The sequence below is a fragment of the Genypterus blacodes genome, unplaced genomic scaffold (genome assembly GCF_046128005.1).
Source record: "Genypterus blacodes isolate CSIRO-AG114 ecotype Tasmania unplaced genomic scaffold, CSIRO-AGI_Gbla_v1 ptg000007l_1, whole genome shotgun sequence".
NCBI classification, from domain to species: Eukaryota; Metazoa; Chordata; class Actinopteri; order Ophidiiformes; family Ophidiidae; genus Genypterus; species Genypterus blacodes.
Genome location: NW_027466821.1, coordinates 618,674 through 635,864, shown reverse-complemented (window position 1 = coordinate 635,864; position 17,191 = coordinate 618,674). Strand labels below are relative to the sequence as shown.

Here is a 17,191-nt window from a genome sequence, read left to right as displayed (position 1 = left end):
AACTATTGTCCTTTTTTAAAATAGAAATTCTCAATGATTTATTTCCACAATTGCTTCCAATCGCTCTTTGTTCTAAAACTAATGATTAAATAATTATCAATAATAATAATTGGCAAGTTTGTCAGCAGTATTAATATGTTCAAGGACCAAAATGTGTCATCACGTTCTATAAAATGATTATTTTTCTACATTGCCTCTCTGTAGGTGGCAAATGAAAGAACATTTTAATAAACAAGTATTAGGCAGCATCACAGCAGGAAGTCACTGAGTAATATTTTCCTGGATGAGGAATAATCTCATCATAAAATAATCTGTATTGTATTTTCAGTAAATGATTCACCTCTTACTGCATATACCTCATGTATAAAGCATCAGCAGGAGTGAATCCTTCAGTGTCTATTTGATCAAATTAACTGTAGAATCTGTATTATGGTTGAAATAATAATACTGACTGAAAGCAGATAAAATGACCCTCCTGGGTGCTGAAATTACAGCTCTGTAATTTCTCTATTATCATCACACTTACATCTGCAGAAACTTTTTCTTCTCTCCATTTTCCTGCTGGGAGACACCACACTGCACTGCAGACACTGCAGTGCAGTGGGTTTTACAGATTTAGAATTCAAGACTTTGAGTCATTCAAGACTTTGAGTCATCATGATAAAGTCTGTGAAAAACTGAGCAATTTTGACACACAATCCATCAGATTTTGACATTAATGGAAATTCGTGAGCTTGCTAATTTCCCCAAGCTAAATATAAGTTTTCATCTGTATACATTTTGTATCTTAGACATAATACTCAAAAGTCTGAACTGATTGAACTGAAACCTACAATTATTAAGATTGGTATATTTTGTTCAATTTCATTTAAGAGAATACATCAGTTGCCTGATTGGTGATGATTTTACACAAGGATCCCCTTCAAAGGGCTTTGGACCCGGTTCACCAACTGTCAAATAGTATCCTTTACAAGTATCACTTATAGATGTGCATGTTATCTGCTACATCTAAGATCTCCAATAACTAAATGCACCCCATCGACACTGGTCATTGACTGCATGTATTTGAGAGAGAAAGAGAGAAAGAGAGAAGAGAGAGAAGAGAGAGAAGGCACAGAGACTAGCTCACGTTTCGCTTCCATCCTGCCGTGGCAACAAATTGACTCACTTCCCCTGAGCTTACGGCGTACTTGGACAAATACAATTTCCATTTAGTAGAGAGGCTGAAATAAATCGAAGTTGTTTTCAAGGGCGCACAAGTGGAGGATTTTTTACTGTGGTGCAGCAAAAAGAGAAGAGAAGGTCTTACAGCTGAGTGATCCAGAATCACTCAATCATATCAGGTAGTCCAGCCTCGTCTTGCTGAAGTGTTGTGTTGACCAAGTCATTGATTCTCTGCCCAAAGACGCAGCTTTACCTCAGTCCTGACCTCTGAAGTTTGAAGACCCTGTGGGCTAGAAAATGACAAATTCACCTAAAGAAACAAATACTGTGTGACATGATAAGCTCGTTGGAGCATTCGTTTTAAGATTGGATTAATTCTAACTTTAATTCAATGTGATCCAACATGTGAGAAAGCAAAGAGCTTATTACATTTCACATATACACCTACTATGCAGACAAATAACAAAAAAACAGAAAACCTCATTTCAAACCTCACTGGCAAATGAGGAGATTATTGGAAAATTGCAACTGTATGGAAAACTGTCTGTTAGTTACTGACCAAGCAGCAACAAATAAGTCACTAGCTGATTTGATCAACACGGATCAATCAGAAGTGACCACTGTTAAAAGCCTTGCAGGGTTGAGTGAGGGTAAACATTTGGCTGTTGGTGCTTCAGCTGACTCCCTGACAACATATAGAGCTGGACGAGTCACAACATGCTCCTGCTCAAACTCAGCTGGGAACACACACACACACACACACACACACACACACACACACACACACACAGTCACAGTCACAGAAACAAAGACCCAAGCTTCAACACACAACTCAATCTCAGGATGAAGTGGAACATATGACTTTGGTGCATTCAAGTGCTTCTCTGAAGAAACGCCGCAAACACGGAAGTATAAACACGGAGGTGCAGAAGATCATAACACTGATTTTGTTCTTTTAGGTAAACAAATACATATACTTTTTCAGGCATTGTTTGGTCCGGGAGAACACGGACAGAAATTCAACTTCTATTCTAAATACAGATGTACAAGGAATTTCACATGGAGTCGGATCAGGTCATGGGAAAAGTACACAACACAAGCTCACTATGAAAGCACACTAAATACAAAGTAAAGCAATACAAGAATAAAATAACTAATAGTTGTGAGTGACTTTATGTTATTGTGCTTTATGAAGTGCAAAACTGGATACATGACATAAACAGTAGAGGTAGTGGGAAATGGGTTAAGTTAAGTTATAAGTTATGAACAATATGTACGCATGGTGATTGTATTTAAATTCTTACAACGTACACATTTGCAGGTGTGGATATGGAGTGTGAGGGCAGGTGTGGAAGGTCCTGGGACAGGACTGTGAGAAGTGTCATTGTTTATAATGCTGATGGCTGCCTTGGAGGAAGAACCTGTGGAGGTGGCGAGTCGTCCTTGTTTTCAGTGCTTGCACCTTCTTTCATCACAGAGAAGGGAGACACTGAAACAGAGAGTGTCCTGGATGGAGGTTGTCAGACATGATTTTCCTTGCCCTCTTTCTTGTCCTGGATGAGTGCAGATCAGTTAGAGGTGGAAGTCGGTGATCCTCTCTGCACATCGAACACAGGGGTGTAGTTTCCACTTAGAGTGTAATGTTGCAGAGCCAAACCAGACTGTGACAGATGATGTGAGGACTGGTTCTATGAGGGCAGTGAAGAATCATTTGTAGCTGGAAGTGTCCCAGGAAGTATATGCGCTGCTGGGCTTTTTTTGGGGGGAATGATAGTCCCTAGCAGTGTGGCTAACTCAGCTCTGCTTATGATGGAGCTGGGGATTGACAGGAGCAAGAGTGTGGTGGGCTTCCATCTGAAGTCCACAATCAGTTCCTCTGTTTGCTACCTGTTCAGCTGAAGGTTGTGAACACCACAACATGACACCAGATGACCAAAACCTCCTGTCTGCATGCGGTCTCATCTCTGTCAGAGATGGGACCAATTATGGTGCTGTCACCAGCACACTTTAGGAGTTTGACAGACACAGATGATTGTTGTTTTCTTCGTGTTGATTTATCATTTATCAGCATTCTCTGATTCTCCTTTGTTTATCAGGAAAACACTGTGACACTTCTGATTTCCTTACTTTTGTTCCTTGCTTGATGATGTTCCTGATCTACAAATTGAGTCTAATTTTATATTATTCTTTTTTATATTATTTTACCCCTATGTTTACTCAAAGTTGCTCCGGATGAGAAGATTAGTGAAAAAATAGTGTGCCTAAAATACAGGCACTTACTAATAGCGATCCACAAATGCGTCCATCCATGAAATGTTTTGTGTTCCAATCAGGAATGATTTATTTCTTTGAAAGCTTTTAGGGCTTTTAGCCAATGTGGCTGACAGCGTTCATTCATATTCATTGGGTCGTCCGTCTTTATCCCCTGCTGCCATATTACACTAACAAATGTGACATTTGAGATAACTAACCAACAGATGTTTTTCCAACATGCCTTATTTATATTGTAATTAACAGTAACAGTTAGTCACATTCATGCTCCATTTTAAAAAGACACATTCACACTACATTCACAAAATGATGTTACAACTACATTTCTGGTCTGGCTGCAATATAATTCACACGTAAGTCTAATGAATTTTGACAAAACATTTAATATATGTTACATAGATATCCTTGTCCTCTATAGGATAATAAGGCATGTGGGCAGGTAAACTCATAACATAATCAAGCAATGGGTTTGTTTTACTGGGTGCATTTCTTTAGGTGTCAATTTTGCAACTTTGTCAGAGTTCAACACTTGCTCTGCTATTCTCATTATGAATTCACAGAGCTTCCAATTCTGGTTAGAGGATACATTAATGTTGTTCAACCATCCTGTGGCCATTTGAAGGCACAGACTTGCAAAGCTGCCTATACCAAACACCATCTATCTGTATGCTTTTACACTTCATGTGGCTCTTAACTAATGAGTGGCAGATGGTATTTGTGTTTGTGTTCACCACTGAGTCCAGTCTGTTGGCCATCAACCACCAAACAGGCACTCAGTTTGCTTTTATGGAGCCCCTCATAAATGTTTTTGGCAACATCTGGGTGATAACCACAGAATGTAAGGTTAAGTTAATGATTAATAAGGGAATCTACTGCGCATGTGTGTGTGACGTGTCCTCAGGGGACTCCAAATAGAAGTATAATTACAATTACAGGCTTTAGGTTCGAGTTCACTTTTGCTTGTTGCCGCCCTTGATGTGGTTGCTGTACTTAAGGCTCCAGTCACACAAAGAATGTAATAAGTGGGTGATCGCAAGAGTAATGACATAATGAGCCTGTGCACAGAAGAGCAAAGATAGAAGGTAAACAATATGTAAAACAACACATGCATGCATCCATCTTTCTCCTTCATAACCATAATGCTTCTATCAAACACAGAGCTTGTAGAGTAAATCTAATCACTCCGTCACAAGTGCTGACAGCTGCAGCCTCCATCTGCACAGCCGCAACAAAACATGAATTATGAATTATGTTTGTGATAATGATTTGATTTTCAAACAAATTACAGTAAATGTTTATTTGGTCGCTACGAAATTATGAAAATGACAAATCATTCTTCAAACATTTATGGCACTTATCTAACCAATCATTGTAAATTCTTCTCACTATCTCCTTGATAGAAGGGTTTGATTGATACAAATTAAGCCCATTCTAAGCCTGTGATGATACAACTCAGACATGTTTTAGTGGCTTTTTTTTCAACATAATCACACATCAAGTGAATGTCATCATCATGGAGCGAAATGTTTCCCAGCATAATACTGGCGGAAAGTCTGACGGGGCAAAATTATGATCACTGAACTCAAATGAAAGCAGACGGTGCACAAAAACACCAAAGTAATCATATCACAAACATAATACTTGGGTCACTTCCTTCGGTCTGGCTCAGACTCTGAACCAAACCCTGTATCAGAGTAGGCATTTTCCTCCAAATTTTACAATTAATGAAGCTATTTTGATTACCTTTCAATAACGGGGCCTTTTAACAATAATAGTAACTGCTTAGACTGCTGATCCATACAACTGTGCCCTTCTTCACACAAGCCCAGTCTTGCAGAGCGTTTGGCGGTAGATTTTGTGTATTGTGGTCTGTTGTGCAAACACTGGGGGCCAGTCCTCAGACAGCCTGCTTGCATACAGGGCGAGATCCGGCCTGCTTCAAACCGATCTGTCCCATCAACTTTTCGCGCGGTGCCACAGGTAGTATTAGCGCCACTCCTGCGGTCGACCCCCTCCACTGCCTCCCATCTGTCTGTTTCAACCGCAGGGCTAATTACAGCCATCCGCAAGAGACAAAGGCCCGAATGATTAGGTCGAAGGTATTAATAGCAGGTTTCTAGGAGCGGGGTTTATGCATTTCGGGACGCCGATGTGTCAGTGTGGGAGAAAGCAAGCAACACCTCCTTGATGAATTTAAAATAAAGATCATCTGTTGAGAACATGAGTCACTCTATCCGATCTATAAAAACTCATCCGAGAGATTATAGGCTGTATCTATTTACAGTTGTGGATATGAGTTGAACTTGAAAGCAGCGAAATAATGTCAGTAAGAAAGGTCATGTTTATCCTGAGGCGGTTCAGAGATGTTAGAATTACTTGAACAGGTTTGAAACATGTCCAACAACTTTTCCCGCTGGCCTTTAAATATTAGTACCCGGATGTGAGTGCGGAGTGAGACCTCGTTCTTTCCCCCTTCACACTTTGGGCCCGAGCGCGCCTGTTGCCCCGCCAACACAATCTTGTAGGCGTGGTCACCGCTTGCCCACTGTCGAAAACCAAGGAACGCTTCCAAGCCGGTCAGACGCGATTGGCTGAAGGCGAGTGACGTAATAACAACCCTCGGCGCTCATTGGTTGGAGGCAGCCCGATGCCTGAGAGCGCCAGAAAACAAGCTTTCGAGCGGGTGATGATGAATTCTCCCCGGGAGTCGGACATATTAGACCGAAGCAAACCGGGGAGGAGGTTCAGACACCCGCAGCCGAAGACTGAAGACTACTGCCCGCTTATTTTTATAGACGGAAAGCAGAAACTATGTTGTTCTGAAGAATCGACGCACTGACAACTGTAAGCCTGGACACACAGACACAGTGGGATAACTAATTCATTGGAAGAGTGAGAAAAGTAAGAACGGTTTTTACTTGTTATAACTTAAATGATTTACCAATCAGCTGAGCTAGTGGTGTTAGCTGAACTGCTAACTACAGCTACATTTGCTTTAATTATATCACAAATAAGTAACGAGTGGCGGTCCATTGCCTTTTGTAGGCTTTGCTGCCTGTAAATGGGCGAAAAACATAATCATTTGGGCTAATTTGAGGCAAATGCCTTCACTCAGCCCGTAACGCTACAACTAATAACTTCGCTACAACTGATTTATTACTTAAGGCAGAAATATTCAGAGATTTTTACACACACAACTATAGCGATGCTGTAGGATATGCTGACAATGAGTAAAAAAGTACGAGTTAAGAGTTTCTCCACTCTTTTCGCGTCCAGTTAGCTTGCTATAAGCTACATTAGCTGATGTCTTTGCGCCAAATTCAGCTGACCACTAGTCTGAAGTTTCCGCCTACAACTTTATTCACCACAGTAAGTTAGTGATAACGTTTGCCACCTTGATTTGTTCTAATTTCCTATTTTCCTTTTCTTTTACCAATGGTCTCTTCTCAGATGGAAGTTGAATGTCTTGCACTGAAAGACCTCACAAGTCCAAGGAAAAGTTTCCCGGCAGAGGCAGATCATGATCTGAGCCAAAGCGAACAAAAGGTAAGATGGACTTACAGTGCAATGCAACAGTATGAGAGTGGGGAAATGGGGATTAATGGACAGATTTGATGGTAACCAGCTGATTCCCTCCCCATGTCCATCACAGGAGAACATTTGCACAGACAGGAGAAGATCCACGCCAATAAAGTCGGCGGAGTCCAACGTCCCCGCTTCGATGAAAAGTAGGAGAGCTGATACCCCCGACCTCACACACATCACCCCTATCAAACACACGAACCTGACCGAGCAGCCCTGGACGCCCACGGCCAACCTGAAGATGCTGATCAGCGCGGCCAGTCCGGACATCAGAGACAGGGAGATGAAGAAAGTTCTGTTCAGACCCATAGAGAATGAGGACAAACCTACCAGTCCAGACACGGTGGCAGATGAGACAGAGATGGAGGAATCTACCCAGGTGTGTATTCTTAGTATTTGTCTCAAAGCATCAATGTATATATGTTTAAATTTTCACTGTTGTGGTAGAAAAGTCTGTCATTGTGCATTTCTCCAGCTTAGTAGTAATAAAACTCTAAATTCAGTTCAGTAATTACTCTTTTATCAATGCATCTGTTCATATTTTTGTCTAGTTTGAAGCTGCGGAGGAAGACGAAGATGCAGAGAGGAAGCCGAGCAGGAAGCAGAAGAGTCTGGGTTTGCTGTGCCAGAAGTTCCTGGCGCTCTATCCAGATTACCCGCCAGTCCACAGCCCCAACTTGATCTCACTGGACGAGGTGGCGACCAATCTGAGTAAGAGCCCGTATGAGGGGAGAAGCCAAGCGGAGGGGAGGGCGAGGCGAGGGGTCGTTAGTGATGTGTGTGACGAGTCCCAGCGAGCGCCATTGCTGTAATTGGGAAGACCTCATGGGAGGCGGATGATAATGGAAGCAGTTAATGTCGGTTTCACGAGCATTGTAAAGTTTTTACACGTTATTGGATTTAGGGGCGGCTGCTATGGAGACCTCTTCTTCATGTGAGCCGTTATATGCTGCTGTAGTTAATGGTAGTGAAGTAAAGCCTTTTGGTTTTGTAGCTCTGTGAGGCTGAAAGTAGAAATATTTAAGGAATACTGCTTATTTTATGTGACTTCTCCTTATTTCGATCATTAACTTTCTTATTCAAAGTGCTTGATATTATCTGTCTGTGCTTTCTAAGGAGTGGAGCGCCGGCGAATCTACGACATCGTGAACGTGCTGGAGTCTCTGATGATCGTGGGCCGGATGGCCAAGAACAGCTACACCTGGTACGGCCGACAGCGGCTGGAGGCCACGCTGGAGGAGCTGCAGCGTAAAGGCAGGCAGCAAGGATACCACATCCAGATGGAGCTGGCCACAGAGGCCAGGGGGGCCGGGCCGGGGCGCGAGGACGACGGCGGGGAAGGAGACGCCAGCACCGGTAATGAACGAGAGATAGGAGGAGGAATTCTTCAACATTTAGATAATGGAGTCGGGGGAAAAAAACTTCTATTAAAGAATGCTTTATAGCTTGAGCCCCGTTTACTTTCCCCATCACCTCGCCGTCATTACCAATAGCTCCTCTAATGCTGGTGATAAAGTAACTGAGTTTTATGATTGCACTTATAGGATAAGAGCATGGGCCTCAATGCCTTAGTTGTGTGTGTCAAAGTGAAGTGTCGGCTTTATCCCGGGAGCAGCTGCCTCCAAATGAACGCCGCAGCTTAACGATGGTTCACACTTTATGCTGAAACCCATAGGAATGAATACAAGCCTGGTTTCCATAGTGACCACGCCTCCTCACTCACACCTTGACTTTTTCATTAAGAGTGATTATCGAGGGTGTGTTGCTGGGTGATAACGGCACGTTTGATAATATCTGATGTCACCGGAAAGAAGTTCTTGTTGTGACTGTTTAGCTCAGCGAGCAGCACAAGAAATTCAAGACCGAGTCTGCATTTACAAAATAAAATCACTAATGTAATGCTAATAGGGGCCTCAATTGCTTATGAATGAGTCTCACCCCTCACACACATGTTCCTCTGTTTCCTGCAGCTGCCGGCAACAGGAAAGACAAGTCCCTGCGCATCATGAGCCAAAAGTTTGTCATGCTGTTCCTGGTGTCCAAAACTCAGACCGTTACGCTGGACGCGGCCGCAAAGATCCTCATCGAGGAGAGTCAGGACTCCTCAAGTCACAGCAAGTACAAAAGTAAGAAATGCAACCGACGAGGATGTAAACGTATCGTATAATTTTTGTGATGTTATTCAAGGATAACGCTGCCTGTCACATCACGTCCACACAACTCACACACGCATACTTCCTGTGTTCTCAGCTAAGGTGCGGCGTCTCTATGACATCGCCAACGTGTTGACCAGCCTGAACCTCATAAAGAAGGTCCACGTCCGGGAAGAGAGGGGCAGGAAGCCGGCCTTCAAGTGGCTCGGCCCCGTCGAGTTCCACAACGCCGCAAACGCTGGTAAGGATTCATCTGCTTGAAGAGAAGAGATGAGCAGGAGACTAGAGGCCATCATTTTCTGATTCATTATAATTCTAAGGTGCACTCCATGACAAATGTTTCCTCGTCACTCTATGTAGGAAACACCGTGAACCCAGCAGCCGTCGCCCCAGTCTGTACCCAAGGAGCCATGCAGCCGGTGGCGATCCGGGATCTTGGGAAGCCCAAGCTGGCGCGCCACGCTTCCTTTAACATCACGCCAACCTCTGTGGCCATCCAGCGGCAGGTCAGCTCCGCCCCCAGCAGCCCTCACAGAGAACGAATGGGTAAGAGAGACAACAATGTTCTGATTCTACCCTATTGTCGACTACAATACAAGGTTTGGTATTCATTTCCCATTTGCTTTGATTTTTCCCCACGCCACAGCTCTTCCACACCAGCCCGTGGATTATTCCAGAATGACAACATTCAATGGTGCCGTGTGTCGACTGCAGTTTGAAAACACCACAGAGTGAGTGGATGCACCACACAGACACACACACACACAAACACACGCACACACACACACACACATATGGAGTACATCACTTGCTGTGTCATCATCCCACCGTCCTCTTGGGTCTGATTTATCTGCAGCAAGCCAAGTAGTTCTACAGCCAAACCATTTACTCCACACACACTCTCTTTTCATCAACCTGCCACACACACAAAGAATCCACATCAGTTGCTGAGGTGACACATTGAATTGTACTGAAGTTAAAGCTACAAACAATCGGATGTGTTGTTTCTCCGTTGCAGTGACCGTCCCAGCTCAGGGCCGCAGACGCTCGCCCACAGACACGCCAGCAGAGCGCCGCCCTCCAGCCAAACCACACTGCTGGCGTCCGAGCACCTCTTCACCCCCCCCGCCTCTCCCCACTGCCTGGCCTACCTGCCCAGCCTGTCGCAGCCCTCCGTGGTGATGCTCTACAGGGCGCCGGACAAACCCAACCACACCCCGGAAGGTCAGGGGTCACCGGGGTCCCAATCTGAGGAGAGGAAGAAGAGAAGGAGAGAAGAAGAAGAGACAGTGGTCAAGAAGAAGGGACTGTTTGAGTCAGAGGAAAGGGTGAGGCGGACATTTGATTACCAATGTGATGAGGGTTTCAGCCTGAATCGCTCCTCCCAGATCAACGTTTGATCATTCCATGGTTCAGTCCAGGTTAGTTCAGTTCTGACGTGTGTTTTTATTCCAGAGAGCTGAACCCCAAGGAGAGGCGGATCCACAGACAGGACTGTCCAGAGATCAGGCGTCCAGAGAAACTCAGGGTGGCAGCAGTGAGCTTTCACAGCCATCACACTACCTCTATGTGCCAAACAATGCAGGTATGAGGATATCTGTGCTCTGTTTCTTGCTTGTTTGTTGTTGTAGTGAAATGTAGCATCAGAGTAAACACTCCTGTAAACCTCTCCCATCCCTTCCAGGTCTCAACAGCCTCAACTTCCTCCTGTCCACGGGTCAGTCCCCAGCCGGCCTGTCCCTTCCGCCCAGCAGCGTCCCGACGCTCGCCCTGCCCTACGTCCTGGTGCCCTCCGCCGCCCTGTCCCACTACCCCATCGTGGCCGGCGGCCTACAGAAACAAGGCCTACCCACCGTAATGTCGCCCGCCCACTTTATGGTGGGGGCGGCGCAGTACGGCCTGGCGGCAGCTTCAGAGATGAGCAGGTCGCCGATTCCCTCGCCGTCCACCCCGGAGCAGACCCGGCTGTACGGGGCGGCGGCAGGCCCGCCACACTCTCCCTCAGGACCCAGACAGACCGTCAGCACCGCCACACCAGAACCACTAGTAAGATGCACAGTGACACATTTCTATGACAACTATTTTTCTGTACTGTTTACTTTGCCCCACGCCTTCATTTCTGCTCCAAAGCTCGATTCATTTAGACAGCAGTTGACTTCATATTGATATGTGACCTTTCTGGTATCAGGCCGCCACAAAATGCCACAACCCTCCACACTGCCTGGCTCAGCAGTGTCTCTTTAGTAGCAGGATTTCCCTCCTTTATTCATATGGATGTTGCCTTTTTGTGCCAGGGCAGTTCCAGTTGATTAATCTCCATGTCATTAAATAAGGATTAATGTTCCTGTCTGCGGTGCTCTGCTGGCATTTCTCTCCTTGCATGAAGCCGTTTTCTGACTACCTGCAAGGCTCTGGGTGGCAAATTAATGCACTATTAGTAACAACGGGACAAGGCAGCAACTGTTGTAATGAGGCAAGAATCAGTGATGCCTTTGGAATGATAATCTCATGAAAGCGCAGACAAAAGAAGAAGGCAGATGTTTGCTTCTTTCTTTATATGGATGAAAAGATTTGACACAACTAAATGCTAATACTCGTCTGGCAGGGTTTCCCCAAACATTCTATGGCGTAGGGGAGTATTTATTTTTTACAATGAATAGCATAGCACATCGATGTTCTCAACGCTTACATCTCCCTCCTTTCACAGACTCCACACACTCCCAAGGAAGCCATGGGACCTGCTTCCAAGGCTTTCTTCCAAACCCCGGGAACGTTGGGAAATGCAGTCGGCATCGCTCCAGCCGCCCGAAAAAGAGGCTCCGCCCAGAGGAGGCTGGATATCGGCCACCCACCAACCTGTTAGACATCTGAGCAGATGGGCAGAGTGTGTGTGTGTGTGTGTGTGAGCACGTGTGTGAGCACAGGCTGGATGTAGTAACACTCTGGTGTTCCTCCTCTTTTTCCTCTCCTGTGACAAATGTGCCGGTGCTTTGTTAGTTTGCTAATGAATGATTCAAAGGTTTCCTTCCAAAATTTCAGAAAAAAACTGTAAGCACAGGGTTTAAACGTCTCTGCTTGATCCTTATGGGATTTTATCTCATTTGACTTTTCGATGTGTCGCTGATGTAACAGTGCCCTTCTGTCGCGGGAGTCACCCACACAGAGTCAAGCTCCCCAATTCCCTAAAATGTGTGTATTATAGCCCAATCGCTATTTATATATTAGCTAATTTATGTCGATTACAGGGACTTAAAAGGAAATTTCATTTTAGCACTAAGTAATTTAAAGGAATGTCTGTTTGGTTTCCCCCTTAAGATTCGGTTCCAGTTTCAAGGTATAATAGGAAAGAGCTGCTGATCCCTGGTTTACAACGATAATATATGGGATGATGTCAGACATTACTGTGAGGACAAAAATCACTAAAGCCTTAAGTTTAACTGTGGATGACTGATGAGTCTTTCATGTATCCCTGAGTAGTCATGGATACGCGTTACTGTTGCTGTTGTGTTTACTGAGTTTGTCCAACCATTATCTTTTTATGTTTCAATGCCCAACTCCTGATAAGGGGACGATGCTGTCAGATACTTGAATAACCGACTTGTAACTTTAGGTGATGAAATCTAGAGAGATATCTGAGTACTGTAATTAATTGTTGAACCTTTATTAACCCAGGGACAGTAGACTGAATTATTATACTGTTTACCACCAGCGTTCCACATTTATACAGTTACACTATTTGTACTATTGGACTAGCGGTCGTGAGTCCACTATTCCAGCCAAAACCTTGGTGCTTTGTACAGAGAAACCACTGCGACTGATTCAGGAGCACTCAGCGATGTCACACCAAAGGCTGCAGAGAGCATCCACTCAGTAATGTACAGTCTGATGTCAGTCATTATATTTGTACTTCTTATCCATAGTGCCATGTAATTCTTTCATGTACAGAATGTTTAATGCTTGGATGGATGCACTGCTGGTGTTGTTTCTGCTGATTGACATCTTGGCTGTAGCTCTTTAAAAAGCGGGGTTTCTTCTGTGTTGTAAGCTTTGTAATTAAAAAGTATATTATACTGATCAGTTTGGAATGTCTACTTTTTATATTTGATAGTAGTTTGAGGGGGAATCGTGCCACTAAGGGGAAATGTTGCATACAGATGTCCATGCTCGTTTTATTCTGAAACTTGCAAAGCCTTTATGTGCAAAACATCCACTAGGCAAATGTTTTTCAGGTGTTAAAGGGTTTTTTTTACATACAAAAAAATCCTGAGTCACAACACAAACCACAAAATGACACATTTACAATTAAAATTAGTCAATAGTCTCAATTTATGTATACTCACTCAGTGTGAAACCTGGGACTGGCTAGATGAACACAAAGCTGATATCCTGACCGGAACTGAAGAAAGGCACCCACGTAGCTCTTCCTCAACAGATCTTAGTCTCTGTGTTTTTAGTTTTTTATAGCAGTCGTGCTTGAAAGGCTGAGCTCGATTTGATTTGGCTACGAGTTCAGTTACTACCATTTATATTACTCTCTTCGTCTGGATTAGAATTTTGTCCAGGGCCGAGTTGGGAGTCGTAATTGTTCCTTTTCAAGTATTTATCCATAAATGTATGTCTTGTCACCGACACGACTCGCGCGCATCACTAATGCTATTGTCTTAATAAACAAGGTCATTATAACGCTACTGCCACCTACTGGGCAGGTTAGGTCAGTACACATGGAGGAGGATTGAATTATTTCGCCAGTCACTATAGGTGTTCAAATACATTTTACATTAAACTCATAAAGGATATTCTCAATTGCAGCATTTATGTGCTACAGTTCTGCTTACACAACATACATTACATACACAAAAATACATAAATATACTGTAGCGTTAATTAGCAAATATCAGCTATTGATATCAGTTTGCCAATACATCAGTTAAGCTCAAACATGTTTCCAAAACAATTCTACTAAGGCTCAGGGGGGGCAGCACACAGTGGCTTCAGGGTTTGAATCCACCTGTCCAGAGTCTGCTGCGCCTATCAATATAGCTCACCTATAATTCCACTTCAAAATGGCCCAACAGATGGATGTGAGATGACACACACGCCAACACAAACAAAGAGTTTCTGTGCGTCACACATCCATCTGTGACATATATATATATATGTACATATATATATATATATATATCTGTGAACAAGAATGATATTATGAATAAACAACATGTTTGTTATAACGGTCAATGAGTTCAACTTAAATACACTCATCATCTGTGGATCCAAACATCTAGTATGGGTGTTTATAAAAGACCTAAAACTGAATACTAGTGAGCTGCCATTTAAGACAACAAAGCACAGCAGATGAAAATAATGAAAATATGCCAATTTAGAAGATTGACATAATGAAACTGAGAAACTGAGCTGTCTTTAATAGTACTTAGTTACTTTCCACATCTGACAAGTTGTAACTAATGCCACTAGGAGAGCTCTGGCTACTGCCACAAGAACTGCTTCTACTGCAGGATGTTAACATGTGCTGTGTATGCAGCAGGATGCAGATTATGTGCAGTAAGCGTGTGTGTGCGCACATGCAGTGAGCATAAATCCTCCTCCAGTGACCTCAGAAGTGTCGACCCTCCCAGATCAATGAGAAATGTCTGTTTATGTTGCTTGTCCGGCCTTAAAACCTAATGAGCTGTCTGGATATTGCACACCACAGGCCCGTACATCACCACTGACTGCCAATATTGTGTATGTTTACAGTTTATATGTGGTCATAAATCAATGAATGTTGGCAGCAAACGTTTCCTGCACGGCAGCAGTGATTTAGAAGATGCTATGTTCAAGTAAGTGTAGTGAAGTAAAATATCTTACAGTACAGCTTAAGTTGCGTAGAGGAAGTCTCTTGCCTTTCTGCGGGTATGGCCTGGAGGAAAGACGGTCCACCAATCAGCTTAACAATGATGTTTGCTCTCCAAAGGACACAAGTTTAATTTATGTCTTAATTTATGTTGTTGTTTGTTTTTTTGAATATATTTTTATTGAAGAAAGCATTTGACATGACATTGAGCATACAGTTATGGGACATTTTGGAGATCGCTTTGATACAGAGTATAGAGAGAGAGGGAGAGAAGTAACAAATGTTGACTGGGACCTGTGAATGAGATTCACATGTGGACAAAATGTATAAGAAGAAGAGGGGACGGTGACTTGGGCTGATGACCTGTACAGTCGGGTTACTTATGACAGCTTTGTTGGAGATAAATGGTTGTTCGGCATCAAAGTGACACTATTTTACTTTTTTTTAGATAACATACAGGAGGGGAGAGAGAGGGGGAGAGGGGAAAGAGGAGAACTGAAACCCTGAACTAACGACATTTATGTTTTCATAGACATTATTCTGCAAACTCCAGCAATACATGGTCTACACTGCCCCCTTCTGGTTGAACTTTGAACTGGATTTAAGAAGATTTCTAGATGTCGATCTGAGCATTTAATGATCAGTATTTATATCTAACGAACCTATTGCATCACTCACAAAGGAGCATAGGGTAAAGAGTACTCAGTTCCAAAGTGATGGATTTATTCTGCATTTTTGAATTATTTCTGAGTAACCCAAATCATCTTTCTTGAGATATTTATTGTGTATGTAGAGGGATATAATCTCAATAAAAAAATATTGTTTGTGCTTATACAGTGCATTCTGAGCCACAGGTTTTAGTTTTGCCCCAAGTTACACTTCTGGTTAGGTCACTTGTTTTGTTTGTTTTGTTCCCCCGTGTCTCCTCCCCTTTTTCTCTTGCCACAGCTCGTGATGCGTTTTACAACTGCTAGTATGGTGGAATGATGTCATCCTGTAAAACCTGCGTTTATGAGCTTACCCCTTTGCTTTCGCATGTACATCACACATCCATACTCTCTTCATTGTCCCATGACTGGATGCTTGTTGTATTGCCAGATGCTTTCTCAACCAGTCTCTGTGCTTGGATTTTATGAATGAAAGAAACTAAATGTAATAATGACAGGCGCTATGGGAAAAGGTGTTCACATTACAAAATCATACACATTACATACAATACATGCAAAGTGTTAAGTGAGGTTCTGGGTTTCCACAGATTCTCATCGATTCAATTCCAAGCATTCTTGCCATCAGCAGTCTTAAGTGTTGCTGAAATGACACTGTGGTTAAAAAGACGGTGCAAGATTATGGATAATAATCGAAAAACGAGTTTAATATCCCTGAGCACTGTTATTATAGTATTACTACAATTAGCAGGGCAGTGTGAGTAACTTCAATTCACTCTGTAAATGTATTAGTAAGCCCACAGTCATGACTGAAACTGGTTTGAATGAAAACCACGATAACTGTTAGTCTGTTATTACGTATAATTTACGTCTCAATCCACGCTTTCATCAGCTTCATTCAATCGTGCCAAGCCACTCCCAGGCTTCACTGTGCTGAGACTTGCTCAAGTGCTACAAGGAAGGTCACAGGTTTACGCATAACTATACAGTTCTTCTGTCTGTATTTACTATAGTGATTTAGGATCTTCCCTTGAAAACATCTACACTATTCAAAGGAGAAAAATAAACAAACCTTTGAGAAATAATTAGATGCTTCGACCAGTAGGTGGCAGGATTACTACTATAATACGGACAGACGGGCTAATAATAATTAAGAATGTTTGGATTTTCAGTCAAGACTCACTGACTCACCAAGTATTACAATGTCTCATTATGTGTCACAAAGAACATATGTCATATGTCTGAAGCGAATGCTGTAAATATGTTAGGGGTGCAGTATAGTGAATATGAAGAATACTATGTGATTATTCAGGATTCCGTGTGATTCCGTGTGATAGAAAGTTTTGCAATTTCATTCAAAAAAACAATGGAGTGTTAAAAGAAACTTTTGTGTTCGATAAATAATTATGCCTGGAAATATTTGTGGTAAATATTTCTGAACGACATTACGTGAAAGCAGCAGTGATGAGTTCACGCCCCTCGGTAGAAACCACACCCTCCATAAG

General features: G+C 43.0%; 1 protein-coding gene across 1 annotated transcript; it reads left to right on the top strand.

The window, feature by feature from the left end:
* The first annotated feature begins 6,129 nt into the window (after positions 1–6,129).
* On the top strand, positions 6,130–13,206 carry e2f7 (E2F transcription factor 7). Its single transcript, XM_076150178.1, has 13 exons — positions 6,130–6,336; positions 6,886–6,981; positions 7,088–7,396; positions 7,569–7,728; positions 8,134–8,373; positions 8,988–9,143; positions 9,268–9,411; positions 9,531–9,716; positions 9,817–9,901; positions 10,189–10,498; positions 10,626–10,755; positions 10,855–11,216; positions 11,878–13,206. Exons 2-13 carry the CDS (start codon positions 6,886–6,888, stop codon positions 12,031–12,033), a joined length of 2,334 nt encoding a protein of 777 aa, XP_076006293.1. The 5' UTR covers positions 6,130–6,336; the 3' UTR covers positions 12,034–13,206.
* Positions 13,207–17,191: the final 3,985 nt, after the last annotated feature.

Bases quoted from the DNA above. Each gene is read 5' to 3' on its own strand.
- e2f7 (XM_076150178.1), top strand. From the start codon at position 6,886: ATGGAAGTTGAATGTCTTGCACTGAAAGACCTCACAAGTCCAAGGAAA. The intron at 6,982-7,087 runs GTAAGATGGACT...TGTCCATCACAG, and splicing joins TGAGCCAAAGCGAACAAAAG to GAGAACATTTGCACAGACAG. The intron at 11,217-11,877 runs GTAAGATGCACA...CTCCTTTCACAG, and splicing joins CCGCCACACCAGAACCACTA to ACTCCACACACTCCCAAGGA.